This window comes from Neopelma chrysocephalum, unplaced genomic scaffold (assembly GCF_003984885.1).
Source record: "Neopelma chrysocephalum unplaced genomic scaffold, ASM398488v2 Primary Assembly neopelma1_22b, whole genome shotgun sequence".
Lineage (NCBI taxonomy): Eukaryota > Metazoa > Chordata > Aves > Passeriformes > Pipridae > Neopelma > Neopelma chrysocephalum.
In genome coordinates, this window is record NW_020897690.1 from 7,495,897 (window position 1) to 7,512,870 (window position 16,974).

General features: G+C 38.5%; 2 protein-coding genes across 2 annotated transcripts in view; one reads left to right on the top strand and one right to left on the bottom strand.

Moving 5' to 3' along the window:
* The first annotated feature begins 199 nt into the window (after positions 1–199).
* Positions 200–3,764, top strand: FAM206A (family with sequence similarity 206 member A). Its single transcript, XM_027679394.1, has 6 exons — positions 200–267; positions 347–398; positions 2,314–2,443; positions 3,185–3,261; positions 3,333–3,402; positions 3,471–3,764. Exons 1-6 carry the CDS (start codon positions 204–206, stop codon positions 3,597–3,599), a joined length of 522 nt encoding a protein of 173 aa, XP_027535195.1. The 5' UTR covers positions 200–203; the 3' UTR covers positions 3,600–3,764.
* Positions 3,765–3,834: 70 nt separating this feature from the next.
* The window catches only part of CTNNAL1 (catenin alpha like 1), a 58,473-nt gene continuing 45,333 nt past the window's right edge, over positions 3,835–16,974 (bottom strand). The window contains exons 12-19 of the mRNA XM_027679381.1: positions 12,872–12,909; positions 9,594–9,644; positions 9,348–9,502; positions 8,583–8,631; positions 7,717–7,773; positions 7,462–7,581; positions 5,095–5,178; positions 3,835–4,987 (exon numbers count right to left, since the gene is read on the bottom strand). Of these exons, the coding sequence (XP_027535182.1) occupies positions 4,826–4,987; positions 5,095–5,178; positions 7,462–7,581; positions 7,717–7,773; positions 8,583–8,631; positions 9,348–9,502; positions 9,594–9,644; positions 12,872–12,909 (716 nt within the window). The 3' untranslated portion in view covers positions 3,835–4,825. The remainder of the gene's footprint in view (positions 4,988–5,094; positions 5,179–7,461; positions 7,582–7,716; positions 7,774–8,582; positions 8,632–9,347; positions 9,503–9,593; positions 9,645–12,871; positions 12,910–16,974) is intronic.

Below are 16,974 nucleotides of genomic sequence, written 5' to 3' on the forward strand. Positions count from 1 at the left end.
ACGTAGATGTGGCGAAAGATGCTACATCTTTCGTTTACCTTCTCGGGGCGAGGGGTGGGGAAAAACAAAAGAAAAGGGGGGGGGGGAAGTAAAATTGCATTTCCTTGGAGTTTCCCGTGCCGGGGAGAAGGAGGGGGGCGGGTTGGGGCCGCCTCTCTCTCCGTCATCGCGGCGCGCCGGCTGGGCGGGGCGGGATGGGCGGGATGGAGGCGCCGGCGGCGGGTCCGGGGGGAGCAGAGCGGTACTTTACGCGCTGGTACAAACCAGGTACCGCCGGGCGGGGGGACCCGGGACCGGGGCCTGGGCGGCGACGGGGCACTGACTGGTGTTTGTGCCCTTGTTGCAGACGTGAAGGGCCGGCCGTGCGAGGACTTCTGCGTGCTGCAGCACTCCAACAGGCGAGTGGGGCGGGGGGGCTTGGGGTCTGCCCTCTGCCCGCCGGGTTCTGACCCCCGGGAAGAGCTGGCCTTGCTTTCCATTCAGCAAGGGGAAGTGCCGGATTCTGCACCTGGGATGGGGCAACCCCGGATGTACGTACAGACTGGGGAACGAGATGCTGGAAAGTAGTGCCACGGAAAGGGACCTGGGGGTCCTGGTCGATGCCAAGTTGAATCTGAGTCAGCAGTGCCCTGGCAGCCAGGAGGGCCAACCATGTCCTGGGGGGCATCAGGCAAAGTAGGCGGTCGAGTGGGGGGGATTGTCTCGCTCCATTTATTTGGAATAAATCAACCTGTACCTGATTTGGAGTCTCATACCTCACCTCCCTCAGCAGCGGCCTGTTGAGGCATTGGGAGTGTTTCTGGGGTTTGGTCCCAGAGGGAAGAATAAAACCTAACTACTATCTACACAAAAACCGGCAGTGCCAATGGCTCGTGTTGAGGGAAGGTGAGGCCGCATTTGTGTTCCCAGTGGGTTGCCTGCTCCTGTTAAGAATTCAGAATAACAGGAAGAGCGTACTTGGCACAGGGCAGAACCATTGCCTTGCTGCAGCCTTTTGGAGCTGGAGCTTCTCTGTGGCTGTTTTATGCAGTTCTTTCTCATTCTTTCAAAACAGAAATCAGAGTGCCTGCGAATAAAAGGCGTGACAGCAACGGCAAGAAAGGACACCCTTGCATATGTACTAAATACTAAATATGTAGTTACTAGTCTCAGTTGTCTGATATAAACAGTACTTTTAATCCTGTTGATATGGGGGAAAAGGAAATCAAAATTTGTTCAAATGTCTATGAAGACTGTTTTGCTACTCCGAATTGTGAAATATTGGCTTAAACAGCAGCTTAGCCAAATGCTCTATGAAGTATTTTACCCTTATTTTGTATGGGGCTGTAGCTCAGTTTGCTTTTTCTAGGCAGTGTAAAATTCTGGGGGGGATTTTTTTTTTTTGCAAGGTCTCAGCTCCAACAGATGACTGTTCAAATAAATGATATGCCATCTCCCCCTTAGAAAGAGGCTGGAGTGAAGAGGAGGTAGCTTTGCTGCTGGGGCATGCTGAATGCATTCACCAGGATCCAGCTCCCTCTTGTGGGAGCTGCGCAGCCAGAACTCCCTAGGAGTGTGTGGAGATGGATGCAGCATCCACAGGGAAAGATCTGGTTCTGTGCCCTGGTTTCCTCTGCAGTCACTGTTCTGTTAATTCTGGTCCTTACTGTAGGTTTTATGCTCCTCTTGAACACAAAAGCTTCATCTCTCTTCATTTACTGGCAAGTTCTGGGCTCTCCATGCTTGTGCATTATGCATGGTTCTAGACCAGGGATGAAGGCAGGCCGTCTCTTTAGCTTGGCTTGTCTCAAACTGTCCAGTTTCATGGCAAGAAATAACCCTCCTTTAGAAAAAGATTAAATGCAAGCAGCAGGTTAACTAAAACCCAGATCACGGAAGGATTTATCTGCTCTAGCTATTTACTACAAATGGCCTTTAGCTGTTCTGAGAAACATTGCCTTGCATTACATTTTGTGACAAGTGTAGTGTGCTCGTACTTGTTTAAGTATCTACTTCAGCTATTAGCTGTCAAGTGAACAAAGTATGTTCCCACAGGGTACATCAACAGACAGAACAGCTCTGGCTTATTTAAAATCAGTGGTTCTGTTTAAGTAAGAAGTGTAGTGCTTTTGATGATCCTGTCTAATATCTCAAAATGAAGCACCTTCTATGGGAGTTTTAGGTCAGAGTGCAGTTTTCATTTGGGGTGGCACAGCAGGCATCAAGTAAGATAGGCAGAGAAGGTTGTGGAGCTTGCTTAGAGCACAAGAGCATAGAGCACAAGAGCATGGCTTCTCAAAACTATAGCATAATACCTTTATTTCTTTTTTTCAGAATCTGTGTCATCACCTTGGCAGAAGCCCATCCTCTTCTTCAAAGTGGGAAAACAATTAAAAGCATTAATTACCAAATCAGTGCCAACTGTAGCAGACTTCAGAATAAGGTCTCTGGGAAGTCAAAAAGGGTATGGCTTTTTTCTTTTGTTAGTTTTCATTTTAATCTCTCATACTGCCTAAAACTTTCTGTCCTTTCTAGGATAGAAACCGAGGAGGTTACTTTTGTATTGTATTTTAAACCAGCCCCTCTACAGCTGAAGAATTTAGACTTCCTCAAGAGGTGCCTGTCTGGCTGTCCCAGCCCAGGTCTTGCAGTGCTCCTACAGCACTGGTGGTTTCCAGTGTTGCTCAAACCCGCTCACTTTTAGTAATTTTTTTTTTTTTAATAGTATACAGAGGGACATAAACATCCCTGAAAAGACACAAATTTATTTCCAGGAAAATGCCAAGGATTTGGAGACTGCTGTTTTTCTCAAGCTAGTCTAGATAGCAGATGGACCAGTTTAGTGTGTTTCATGGTGGGTTTTTGAATGTGTAGTTTAACCTGCTTATACAGGTTAAACTGCACAGCCGTGCTGTTTCTTCCCTGATTTTAATCTGATCAAACTACAGGTCTGTATTCTGCAAGAAACTTAATTATGACTAAATCTGGAAGCCCTTAACAAGCTTCTGTTTGATTTGTGCACATAACTAAGTTGGCATCTTCCCTTCTGTAGGGAAGCACAGAAGCACAGCTCTGTAACTTGCAATGACCTGTAACTATCGCACATCTTTGCTTTCTGAGAAGCTTACAAACTTATGTTGCTGATGGTAATACTTTTAAAAGCCCTGTGCCATTAAACTACATATATTTTATTTTCCAAATGCAGGGAGCTCAGTTTTTAACAGAACTTGCCCCTCTGTGCAGGATATCTTCATCAGATGGAGAGGAATACACCATTTACAGGTAAGGTTTTTCCCTTTTTCTTCTTACCTTGACATACCCTGCACATCTACTGAATCTAAACACTTTTGCAGTTGTATACGAGGGCGGCTGATAGAAGTGAATGAAAACATTCTTAGTAACCCCGCTCTACTGCAAGAAAAGGTAAGACACTTTCTTGCTTTTTATTTTCTAACTTTTATTTCACTGCTTACTTCAGTCTTGCTTTATAGCCGTCAACCGAGGGTTACATTGCAGTGGTTCTACCCAAATTTGAAGAAAGCAAGAGCATAACTCAAGGACTTCTGACGCAGAAGGAGTACGAGGAAGTTTTGTTGAAACGCCGTAATTCTTCTTCATGAAATCAATTCTACACTTATCATCTGTACTTGATACTAAACAAGCTACTTTTATTGTACACTGTGATTTTTGTAGTATTGAAAGGCCTAGTGCCAGTTTTTAAAAGCGGAACTAAACTGCTTGATTCATACAAGAATAAACCAGTTCAAATAGTTTGTATATTAAAATTTCCATACTCTTTTTCTCTGAGTTCTAGCACTACAAGTTCTTAAATAAGCTCAGAATGACATGTTGGAGAGTATTTATGTTCCACAATCAGTTCTGCTTAATGCAAGCCTAAAACATACAGAAAAATCATATGAATTAGCTATCATCAAATTCAGCTAAACAAAAACAATATGGAGTTTGACCAAGGTGAATTGAAAATAAAAATGTAACAGAAGCGTAGGTACAAAGAGCAGATAAACTTGAAAATAAACATTTCACACCAGGTTGTATTTTCATGGCATCCTGAAGTCAAATAATGCCCTTTTTACAGAATTCTGTAACAATCAGTATCTATTTTCTTAAATTTTAAATGGTATAATGTCAAGTCTGCATAATACTGCAGTGGTTCAACATGCAACTCAAATTCTCAGTAAATTTTAATAAAAAAGGAAGCAACAACTACCATCTACAAATAGAGAGGGTAACAGAAAAAGCATTTGAGTCAAGACTATTAGTCACTTAGAAATACCTTTCGTAAAGATCAGTCATGTCATCAAGATTAAAATTCAGGGGTGCAGCTACTGAAAGAGGGGTTTTTTTCTAAAACTACTTCATTGCAGGTATAACTCATAACTAAGATAACATTTCAGTGCTTCAGGCCATAGCCTTTCAGAGTATATTCCTGATTCTGCTTTATCAAATATATAGACTCATATAGGCCAGAGATGAGTTTACAGACTTCAACAGTAGTGTTACATATAGCATATGCAGCACAGGCGTCTTTACATAAAATGTCTATTAGCAGCATCTTCGGGCTGAAACATCCAGTAAGACATTCATAAGCATTAATTACAAAATCGGTATCAGTGAGCATAGGAAAGGCATTCACATTATAAAAATACAGAAGATTTAACTAGTTGGTGTTGTAATGGCTAAGTAATGGGACATCTATTAGATGCGACAAAGGCCAACAGTTTCATTTCAAATTAACCTGGCTTGACTTTCCACAAATGAAAGCAATATTGAAAATTCAGCAAGTGTTATTTTCAAATGGGAGTTCCTGCATTTCTCAGTGCTATAATTACTTGCTCTCTAAAAACGTCATGTTTGTTACATGATTTTCTAAAGACTTGATGCCAAATGTCTCCGCTCTCCTTTCTGGAGTATGTGCATTTGTACCAGTTCGTATTCTGTCTTCTTTCCATGGTGGAGCAGGTTTAAGGCAACCATTTCCTGCTTTATTCTGTGTTTATATATAAAAAAAGAGTATTTCTTAAAAACAATCAACCAACCCCAACGAAACAAAACCCAAAGCCTATTTAAAATAGTGCAGATGAACCAAATACTGACCTTTCTCAGTAATTTGAAGCAAAGTGGAAGAAGTTGGCATAATAGAGTCATCACATTCCTTGTTTTCAGAATACATGCATCAACCTAAACAAGACAATTAACAGTAGAGCAAGACCACTCGTTACTTGTGTTAGGCAGTTGTTTTCTGCATGAGATGGTAATCTACTTTGAGCTGGAATAAGTAATATTTGTCCTTCTGAAATCTCATGTAATCAAATGGTTTTGCCTACGTTTTTATAAATTTCTCTATATAGTACATGTAAAACAAGAGCATCCCTTCTGTTAAGCCAAGACTTGAGCTACGATGCAGAAGGGAGTGACACACATCCCAAGAGAATATGTAATTCTCTACTAACAATACAATATTAAACAGTAATAGGAGTTTCTTGGAAAGGAGCTCTTGTCATCTAAGTATGAATCATCACAATTCTTCATGATTTTCCCTTCTGTTTTATGTCCTGTCAGCATGCTTTAGAAAGGCATCATGAAAGCCTTACTTTGATGTGAGTTACACTAAGAGTTGTCTTAAATTTTAGAGCATTTGAGTTCATGCCTCAAGTCTGACACTCAGCACAGATTATAAATTTGGGCCCTTTACAAACATTAATTTGAGAGCCTAGTACTGCTATGGAGTGATACATAACTGTATAAACAGACTGGAGTTCCCATTCAGTTAGAGAGTGTAAAACAAACCAAAAAGTAGCCCCAGGGTGCTCAGTTTGGTTCTGAGTGGCTTGCATGCTCTATCTAGTTTTAGACCCTGCTGTAAAATTGAAACACCTTTTCCACAGCCAGTTGGAAACAAACATCCAGGTGCACAAAAGTCATATTGCTCATGCTGATCATACTGCTGCTCAGGGATACTTCAGTTCTTCAAGAAACCTGACCTCCATTCCCCACTGAGGTTTGCACATCTACTTCTTGTGGTAATTAACAATGCTGAAACTTTCATGGCAGCTGTACAGGTATTTATTTATAGCAAATATGAATATTATCAGAAAAACTTCTGGGTAGTTCTAAGGTACACTACCTACCTACTGAGAAGCAAGCATGTATTTCAGAAATAGAGCCAGGGTGTTGGAATTTACATTTATATATATTTACATTTATGTTAAGCATTAATAACAACAGAATAACAATAATTATTACAGTGGTGGAAATACTGAAGTCCACAGTGAGGTATGCTTAATTACAGTTCCTATTTCTCCAGATGAAATTCGAGTGGATTACAGTATTATTACTGCAATCTAGTGGATTGCAGTGTAATTATATACAGTATTACTCCATCTCTTATTATTCTGCTGAAAATTCTCATTTGCAGCATGATAAAATCCCAGTATCTCCCTTTATCTAGTGGGTAAGGGGAGGGGCATATTGATAGAAGTTCTCTGAAAAAAGATCTCAGCAGCAAAAAGAATATAAAGTAGTGGAAGCCTATGGACACCTTCCCACCTTAATTTTTTTAAGTGCAGTCCAGGAAAACCATTGTCTTGGCAAACATTTCTGTAAACTCTTTCAGTAACAGTGAAATCCAAAACTTAAACAGTAATTTCAGTACTTTAAGCAATAGGAAGGAAAAAATATCCTATTAGTTATTTTACTGATTCTTAGACTCAATAAGTCAATAAAAGCTCAGGGTAGGGAAACTGTTCCTTAAAACATTAATATCAATTATATGTCTGTGGCCACTGGGCCAATTACACAAAACTTGATATCCTATGATCCCTAAAAAAAAATTCATATAAGCCTGTAGAGTAATACCATCCAATATCCAAGTCATCCACTGACAGGCTTCCATGTATGCTGGGTGCTAGTGTACCGTATTTTGCCTCCTATCAAACAAACTCCCAGCATGAATGAGTGGATCAGGTCAGGATAAACTTCACTGAAACCCTTCTCTGGTAGTAGGGAAAACAAAGAAAAAAAATAAAAGGCCAGAAGACAACAGCACCCACACTGGAGAAAATCCCTTCCTGAGACAAGGCAGTGCAGCAAATGGCTGGGATTAGTTATCAGTGAGGGATGTCCCAACAGACAAAACATTTTCAGCAAGGGCAGCAGTTCTTATGGTTTTTCCTTTATATTTTGCACATCAGCTGCTCAAAACATGTTAGGTGCATACTTCAACTCCTCTCCTACACAGGGAACAGCAACAGTGACATACTGCATAGCAGAAAAATGCTTGCACAACAGCACAAAATTTTGTACTTATTAATTTTTATGGTCCTCTGTCAATCCAGAAGCCAATCAAGAAGTTCAGCTGTCATGAACTGTTCCATATTTTAACAGGAGCATAAATTAGTAAGTTACTGCATTCCAAAACAAGTCAGGCATTGCTTTCAGGAATATATATAATGTTTACCTTACCTTTGTAAATGTAGCACTTTTTCCCTGAGCAGAAGCTTTAGCTGTTATTTGGAGCTGCCTGCACACAGAGATGAGTTTTTCAGACTCCAACAGAAGCAAAGGCTTGTCATCCTCGTGTACCTGAAACATGGTTCAGGAAGACAAAACAACTCTGTGTTAAAGATTCCGACATTAAGTTAACGGAGGAGACAGCACAGCCAGCTTTTAAGCACTGGTGTCATAAGCTCAATGGCTCTTTTAGAGGTCATACATCACCTGATCAGAAAAAGCATGAAGAGCTGAAGCAAGCTTTGTGCCCTCTGTGGCAAAAATCTGAAAAGGGGGAGAAAGCATGTAACAAAATGAACCACAATGGAAGTTTTTCCTTGTTGTTTTAATAGTGTGCTATAAAGTAAAAAGGTAGCAGGAAATACTTGTAATTGTTGTATATATTTATAATTCACAAGTCAGCAGTTTAGGGTGACTTCTGAAATAACAAGCTACATTACAAACTGCCATCCTCCCAGATAAGCAAAGCTTAAAGGCTTTTCCTTTACGTATAACCCCCCCCCGATTTCCAATTATTTTTTGCACTGTGGCAGCTCACAAATTTTTTGTGGGTAGATAACACCTGCTGTGTTTGTATATTGTCCTATCAAAGGTAACCAGTCTCCTGTTACACACAAGCATGGAGGCTGGACACAAGGAATTCACGCATTCCTTCATTTGGCCCCTTCCTTCTGTTTGTATTATGCAATTGTTTACACCCTCTTTCTTTCCCAAGAAAATACGGCTGCTCATACTAGGATCGAGCAGCACTATATAGTTAACACTATAAGGGACTGAGCTACTATTAATGTATTGAAGTCCACTGATATTTGCCATATAATGCCATAATTTGTTATTCTTCCTCCTATATGGAATGTAACACCTATCAGTATAATGAATGATGTCTCAAGCTACTACTGGAACAGTGAAAAGTTTGCTTTCAGAAAGTACGTACCAGAGTTAGGCTGCTTAAAATCTACAGCTGCCAGTCAATTCATGGTACACTGTACTTATATGTAAGGAATCAGAGACTTAAGTTCCAATTTGGCCTTCACTCAGAGTGCCTACCTCCTGTTTTGTTTAAAATATATTACCTCTGCTTGATGAAATAAATCTTGAGTAGTTTTCAGAAGTCCTTCTCCTCTGTGGGAAATAAAGCAGAAGATATGCCATGTATAGATTGCAGATTATTTTGCCTGTTACTTGCATAAGTTATAGTCTCACCACTGAATATTTTACAGTGCACACCACTGAACTGTAAAATATCAGTCTTTTAGAAGATACTAGACACAACAATAACTTACTACAGGAACTGCATTTCAAAATATTATACCAACACCTCAGTAGCTAGAGCACTACTGGGGAATTAGCAGTTCTCTTATGCTGAACAAGAATAGAAATCCATGTCTCTGACATACTGAGTACTATTGGACTAGTAGGTTAGAAGAAAAAAATCTCAACTCTTGCAAATAAAAACAAACCTAAAATCTTCAAGTAAGAACATTACAAGGGTAAGTTTCAGAACAACTCTTTTCAGTACAGCAAAGATCATATACCCGTGCTTTAATTCCCTTGATTTTCAAAGCATTTATGAATATACTTAAAATGTTTTCTGTCCCCAAGAGATATTTAAATAGACATGCTGCAACAAAATAGGTGTTCAGCCCTTTAACACCCTCCTAATTTTATTACTAAACAGCTTAGAAATCTACAAAAATGTATAAAGCTTAAGGATAAAATCAAGTTCCTTTCTGAATGGGTCCCAATTATTATACTCTGAAAATGAAACTATCTTCTTTCTTATAAACACTGTTAATGCTCTTCTTCCCACCAAAATTTGCTGCATACAATGTAATTACCTGGTAAATAAATACATGGAGTAGGCCATACTTGACATGCCTTGTCCATGTTGCACGATCTCATTCTCCTGATCTTCCCATTTCTCTGTCTCAGAATCCACATCAGATGTGAGCAGATGCAATTCTAATCCAAGTTTTGCAATTTTTGCCTGTTCCTGTAACCATATTTATGGTACTTGAAAATGCATTCTTCAGACAAGATAAAAATAATAAAGGAGGTTTTTTATGAAAATGATGGCATCTTACCTCAGTATCTAGTTTGACTGGCTTTAATGCTTTCAGATTTGCATTATGCTTCTGTTTCAAACAAAAATAATATTTTTAAATAAAAGGAAATGGTAATCATTTTTCTAACAAATCATAAGAGGTAGCTCTATACTCAGAGGAAGACTTTGCAGGAGAGTTCTAGTGCTTTAAGCAAAATTCTCTGTAGAAACTGAGAACCTGTTCTGTCTGTCCTCCTGGAATTGGAATGTGCAAACAGCATCTGTGCCCTGTAGATGCCCTGAAATTTCAAGGAAAAGACCTCTTCCACAGTTCTTGGACTCCACTTCCTAATGCAGTACAATCTCTTCCCTTTACCCTCTAAATCTTCAATAATACTTGGGACTAAACAGTCTCAAACAAGTGCTCCTGCACTGATTTTTCCATCATCAAAGATGACACTATGTAACAGGGAAGCTGATTTGGCTAGTAGCCAGCTGATGTAGGCTCCAACCCATGTAAATACTAGTGGGACCATGTAGCTCATTATTCTGTGTCCCTTTATTGAAATAGCTGGTAACAAATAGCGACACTTTGATTTTTTCATGGGTTTCCTTCTTTTATTTAAGTCATGAACTATTGAAAATACCAGTCTGTCTGCAAGCCAAATACTGGCTCAGATTAAACAATAATTAGTGCAGTGCTTGCCAACTGCATGACACACTTATGCAGGAATACATCATTTGTTTCAAATTAATTCGCAGTTCCTGGCTTTAACATTGTGTGCTGGTGCTGTCACTGTTTTGCAAAGACAGCAAATACTAACAGATGTGAGATCCACAATCCATGTTCAGAAACTGCACTGGATTGCAGAGGAATAGCAACTACAAAGTTGGTGTCATAACTTGGAGAGGTGTGAGACAGAGGAAAAAGGATGGACGATCTCTGAGGAGGAAAGCAGGACTGAGACCCTTGTCTGAGAATCTAAAAAAAGCTGCTGTATTCATTAGTGGGAGTACTTGGGCAAATTAAGCTCAGTAATGCCTGAGGAGGGAAAAAAACCCACCACTGTTCATTGTGAACAGCATCAGAAATTAAGCCCCCAGCACCATCTCCATCTCTCACTTCAGGAGTCTGAGCAAAAGTTAAATACTACTACTGAATTTCCTACTGCAATTTGGTGCTCGGTTTAGTTTTCGTGCCATTTCTCTTTTTTCATCCTGAAATGTTTAAATATTCTGAATCTTATGAATGTCTCCCCCGATTAGGCACTGTAATTCTGCCTACGTATTAGAAATGCTGATCTCATATTGAAAGATTTAGCACAAAAGGTAATAACTGATACTCTCAATTGTGATTTAAATTTGACTATATTGCATATTAGAGATGCAGTTTAAGAAATGCTGGTTTTAAGGCAGCATCTTAAAAGAAGAAAGGAAGACAAAACCAAACTAAATTTGCATGTAAACACAAACTTTGTGCTAGAAGGTATCACAAATATTCAAGGTGCAAGAATGAAGGGTATTCAAGAAAACCAGCCCTCTAGCACAGGTTAAGTTTTTCTATCCACAAATAACTAAAGAAATCTTGTAATGTTTTTGTAGTTTTCTCCATTCTAGTGTTCACTTGCATTATTTGAATACTACAATTGTTAAAAAAGCAGACAAGTTATTATGCTTTTAAAACATGATTTGACACTTAATACTATAGAGAAAAAAATATACCTATGCAGTAAGCACACACATGAATCAGCACTGCTGCTCTGGTCCTCAGCTACGGCATGGTCTGGGATGCCACTCATTACCAGCAAACAGCACAGTTGCAATTAAAGAGATGTAACAAAATATGTAATCTAATTAGATCAACAAGAACAACATGGCCTCTGTGCAGGGACAGCGTGGGCGTTAGCCAGGCACAGCAGACCTCTGTGCTGACAGTAGGGAGAGAAGAGGCACTACTGAGCATAACAGCACTGAGAAGAGAGGCAGTTCCAAAGCTTAATGCATCAGTTAGGCAAAGAAGTTACTCTGTGAAGAGACTCTAGTGTCTTATGGAAGTAATTTACATCTCCTGTCTACTTTCAAACTGTGCATTTATTTTAACTCCCCCCCAATGGTAAGTATCTTGCAAAACTGAAAAGAAGGCAGCAACCTTTCAAAGAATAACAACGCAGAACTGTTTAAATCGTGGGCACAAATTTTTTTATCCAGAGTATTTTAAAAGGCATATGAATCAACAGGTGGAAATCTGACTTCAAATTTCTCTTTAAATTTTGGCTGAAGTCTAGGAGCTATTTAACTTCTAGACAGAGAAGGACAAAAATCCTATAAAAAGTCACTTAACCAGTCTGTTTGCAGTTTCAATATTTAGCTCCCTAACCGTGGAATTCACCCATGCTCATGCAGCCAAACATTATAATCTATTTAAATCTGCAGATTGGATTGATAACGTATGAGCTTTTCTCCTTAAGGGTCAGAAGTAGTATTGTGTTTTGAAGTCATAGAATTACACAACAGAAGACACGGAGACAGGGGATCATTTCACACCCAAATTCCTGAACACTACAGGTTAAGGCAAGAAAGCATGGAGAGAAAGAAAAAAGCTAGAGCTTACTGTACTTTCTGAGATCATTCTTTCCTTTTTTCCTACCCATGAAAAGATTCGGTCCGTAGCAAGTGAATTAAATGACTGATGACATGATACTAACAAGGTTTAGAAGGTTTCCTAACATACAGATGCTCTCAGAAAGAATGTAATATCAATTATAATCAGCTAAGGATATTCAATATCTCACACCTAAAACTGGATATTTGGTGTAACTTTTTTCTCTACATTAAACACACTTAAGACCCCAGAAGGAAACAAGAACCCATTATCTGAAGAGCCTACAACAGGTTCAAACATCCATTAGTTCCAAATAGGTCAACTTGGGCTACAATGTTAAGTCTTAGTAATCTTTTTTTTTTTTTAAATTTCAGTATGTTGAAGCATATTCTTACTGTTTTTATAGCAACAATGCATCTTTAAATTATATAGCATGACAGTAGAGGTATGTGATAAGAAATGTCATATTAATGAACAGGAATTAAAGTTCATGTACAATCAAAGCGATTAAAGCCCATTACATAACTAGTTACCTTAGTCTTCAGTCTGTTTATTATTAATTTAATAAATTGACAAAGTTTGGTATTTTACTGTCAACCATCCATTCAGGACATGTTACCAAGATACTGCTATGTCCCCATCAAGTTGTGACACAGAAAAGTTAAATAGATAAAAGCAGATATAAAGTAAATACAACAAACCCAAAAGCAACTTACCCCTGGTCTGGGCAGTGACAGGTAGACACGCTTCTCTCCTATGAAGAACACACAGGTTTATACCAAAATTTGTATGCAGATTTTAATCAATGGGATCAAATGCCTTACTTCATCCATCCTTAAATAGCAGTACTACAAAAGCAAATTACTTACCTGTAATTTCTCCTCTCTGAATATTGCAGAAGATCTTCTGTCTCATGCTTTCAGAGAGACAGGCCAAGAGCTCTGTACTGTTCAGATTTTAGCTCCCAGCAACTGGCAGTTAAGAAAGCTGCTCTGAACAGTTTCCCTCAGTAATATTTCTAGTCCCCTTGCTTGTATTCCATAGAGAGTAAAGCAACTCTCTCCAATGACTCACTATTTACATGCACTCATTTTGTTGCAAAGTATAGAAGATGCAGTGGTAGCTCACGTAAGGCTTGTCTTGGCATGGGTTGTATGGTCTAAAATTTGGAGTAGACACTGCCACTAGTAAGAAATATCTAGGCAGGTTTTTCTAAAAAATGCCAATAAAACCCTCACATTGTACTGTACTATATGTATCCCACATGCATGGTATGTTATAAAGAAAAAAGCTCTACAGCATTTTACATACTTATTCAATTGTTTCTTGTATCACTGGGAGCCTCAAATATTCCAAATCTGAGCAAAACAATCAGGAAAAAAAAAATCCTTTTACGTGTTACCTAAAAGTTCGTAAGAAGATTTTATTAAAAAGAAGAAACAGAGCCTGGGCTAAAAGCCTAGGATTAGAGCTTCAGCTACCAGAAGCCTTAATGATCTATGAAGACTTATATTTATTGCAATAGATTCAGGAGAGGAAAAACTGCTAAACCAAATTAATAACAACCTTAAAAGCTAGTAAGAAATAAGATTTTACTCAAAAAACCCCAAGGGTACTATAATGGATGTCACTACCAGGTTTACAGAGATGATGCATCTCAACAAAGGACAAGCAACAAACCCTCCTACAGTCGCTACTTCCTCATCTTGTATCAGCTCCTAGAGAAATTCCATTCTGAGTCCTCAGAAGACAGTTCCTTTGTGCATTCATGATTTTTTGAAAGCATGCCCTTTATCTCCTGACACCACAAAAAGATTGTGAGCTCCATCATGTCTAGGCAACTGACTCCTAAAAAACAACTTTTAGGATCTTGAGAAGTGTCCCTCAACCCTCCTGATAAATATGAAAAATGTAACCTTACTTTCTAAGATCACCTCTTCCCCTACCCAGTTTTGCAAAAGATGAATGAGCTATCAGGGAACAAGCTGCCTAACTATTTTTTTTCGGAATTCAGAGTTATTCAGATATGAATTGCCCAAACATGTATCCAAGCAAGATTTCTCCCTGAAGACTGATACAAATTATGAGAAGTGATTTACAATATCCCAGGTATCAAAACATCAGCTAAAGGGCATGTAAGAAAGCATGTAAGACATATCAAGAACAAAAGCTAACTTGTAATTTTAAAATGCTGCAGCATAAAAGATCTTCTTTGGAGCTATGTCAAAACTTGTGCCTTGTTAAAAAATAAGTTCAAACACAAAAAGTTTTGACATAATAAATGGAATACAAATGCATACTGAGAAGACACACTTCTCACACACAAAAGGTCAATTACGAAGTTACGGAAACCAAATGGAAATATGTAGCAAACAGAAATAAGAAAAAACCTTGCCTTTGCTCTAGAAGTAATTCCCATTATTTGGCTTTGCAAGGTTTAGTTGCTCATATTCATTTAGTTGCTTATATTCAGAAAGAAGAAGGATCTTACTGTTTATATCTTGGGACAATTTTTAAAAAACCCTAAAAACCAAAAAACCATGCAAACAAAAAACACATCTTGCTGGACCCACAGATATAGGACCTTTCAAAAGAGCAGATCAACTCAGGGCAGAGATAATTCTACTTATTCAGAAAATACTTAATTACATTAGTACAATCCCAGAACTTTCATTTCATTAAGAGAATACATATATATAATTTTTCAGGTATTTAATTTCCTTAGTTTGTGTGTCAGATCTTGCTATAATAATATGAGGCTTTTTGCCACATTATGATCTTTTTATTTATTTGAGTCTGCCTATGCTTTCCTAATGCATTTTCTCTAACATGTTTTTCCTTTTTTAATTTTTTAACTTATAATTTATTTTTATTTCTTCTTGTCTTCCAATTTTATGCTTTCTATTAGTTCAAATCATGTCTTTCCCTCCAAAGTGCATCTATTTCAACTTCCAAATCCTGCTTTTCATGTCACTTCTTCTCTGAGAAGTGCTTCACTCTGCTTCACTCTTCTTTCTACAATTCAAATTTCTTCATTCTGAAATCCTCATCTGTATTGCCTATTCATCAACTACGGCCCTCCCAAATCGTCATGATCATATAACTCCTCACAAATCAAGTGGGCAAAACAAAAGAGGAGAGCAGAAAAGTAAGTTATCTTCATAAACCATTCTCTCACTTCCGACCAAGTTACAAGGGAGTAATCACAGAATTATTTACATTCTTATCCAGCATGTTGAAACCAAAATGTTTAAAAAAAAAAAGAGAGTGGCTGATATCCAACAGCTTGGATCGATGAGAGGTACTTCTGTCAGGTGATCCATCTCAAAGTACAAGAGTTTCAGTTAAGTATCAAAGCTAAAGAAACAAAATGATCCCTGCCTGGGCAGAACCAAACCTCCCAGCTGGCAGGAGCCTCCCTCTTGAGGAGCCTGTCACTCTCCTCAGCCCAGACCAGACACACTGACATTGAGGAGAATGGGCCTCACCACTGGATTAAGAAGTGGTTTAGGACTGAGTAAAAGAGGGACAACTCTACCTCCCCATACAGTTCTGCACGGCACAGAAATATTTTTGAAATACACATGAGGGTTACTGGGCTATGGCATCTCACCAACCTCCCCTACCCCAACATGCCTGCGTGCCCTGCTCCCTAAGACAAGCCCATTTAAATTCGGGCATGATCTGGTGTGATTATATTAAAATTGAGTAAAATACTGCTTCAGTTTCAAGCTAAATACAGTCCTCTATCCAAGTGAGTTTTGAACCTCAGTATGAGAAATACCTCATTTGCTGTTATGAAAAAAAATTGGATAAGGAGCTATGCAATTGCTTGTAAAAATAAAGAAATTAGTATAAACAATGTGAATCTAGTGTAATCCAAAAAATGCTTATTTTATTTTCTGTGTCCAGCACATTTAGTCACCATTCAATTTTTGCATCTTAAGCTGTATTCTGAACTCTCTAACAAAGTCAAACATTTCAACTGGTAGTACAAAAATACAGGTTTTTAAGCTGAGGAGAAAAAAAATATATACCTGTTACTGTAATTCTATATTTTGTTACACACAATCACAATTTTACTAGGAATAAAGCACTTGATATATTTTAGTCTGTAAAATAAAGACACTTTTACCAACCTCAACATTAAGACAAGTATCATGAATTACGAGAAGAATAAAGTCTTATGAAATAGTGAAACTTCATTGTGTTCAGGGGCAAAAGTTTTGTGAGTGTCACTCTTATACTCTCTTAGCAAACAAATATTTTTGTGTCATTTATTTACTGGGTCACCAGTTGTATTTTCTAGGAGACTGCCCAAAGTGTCAAGGCAACTTAAGGGTATTTTCCAGTAGCAAAAAGGTGGGAGTACTGAGGGGGAAGGGGGCTCCCCCCCCCTTTTTTTTTTAATGACAAGGGTCAATCTGAAGTCCAACAAGAGAAAACAAGCAAACAAAAACGGATTAGCTCACAATACAAAGGAAAACTTTGTAAAGGATGGGTGGATATAGGAGACCAAATTACTTCTAAGGAGATAACTGATGGCTAATATGAAACAAACCAGATTCAGAGAGAAAGACCCTACTAGGCTGGTCCAAAAGACAAGGAAAATGGAGACATGATCTCTTAAGCATTGTTTTGACAATGCAAGGCCTAATGTACCTGAGGCCATATAGAGAACATAAGCTACGCTTAGTATCTTACCAGTGGTGGTATCAGAACACTTTATGCTGAAAGACTGAGGAAATGAGAGATGCTAATAAAAACAGACTCATCTGGCTATGCGAAACAGGAGAAGTAGTCTTCACCTAGGTCCACG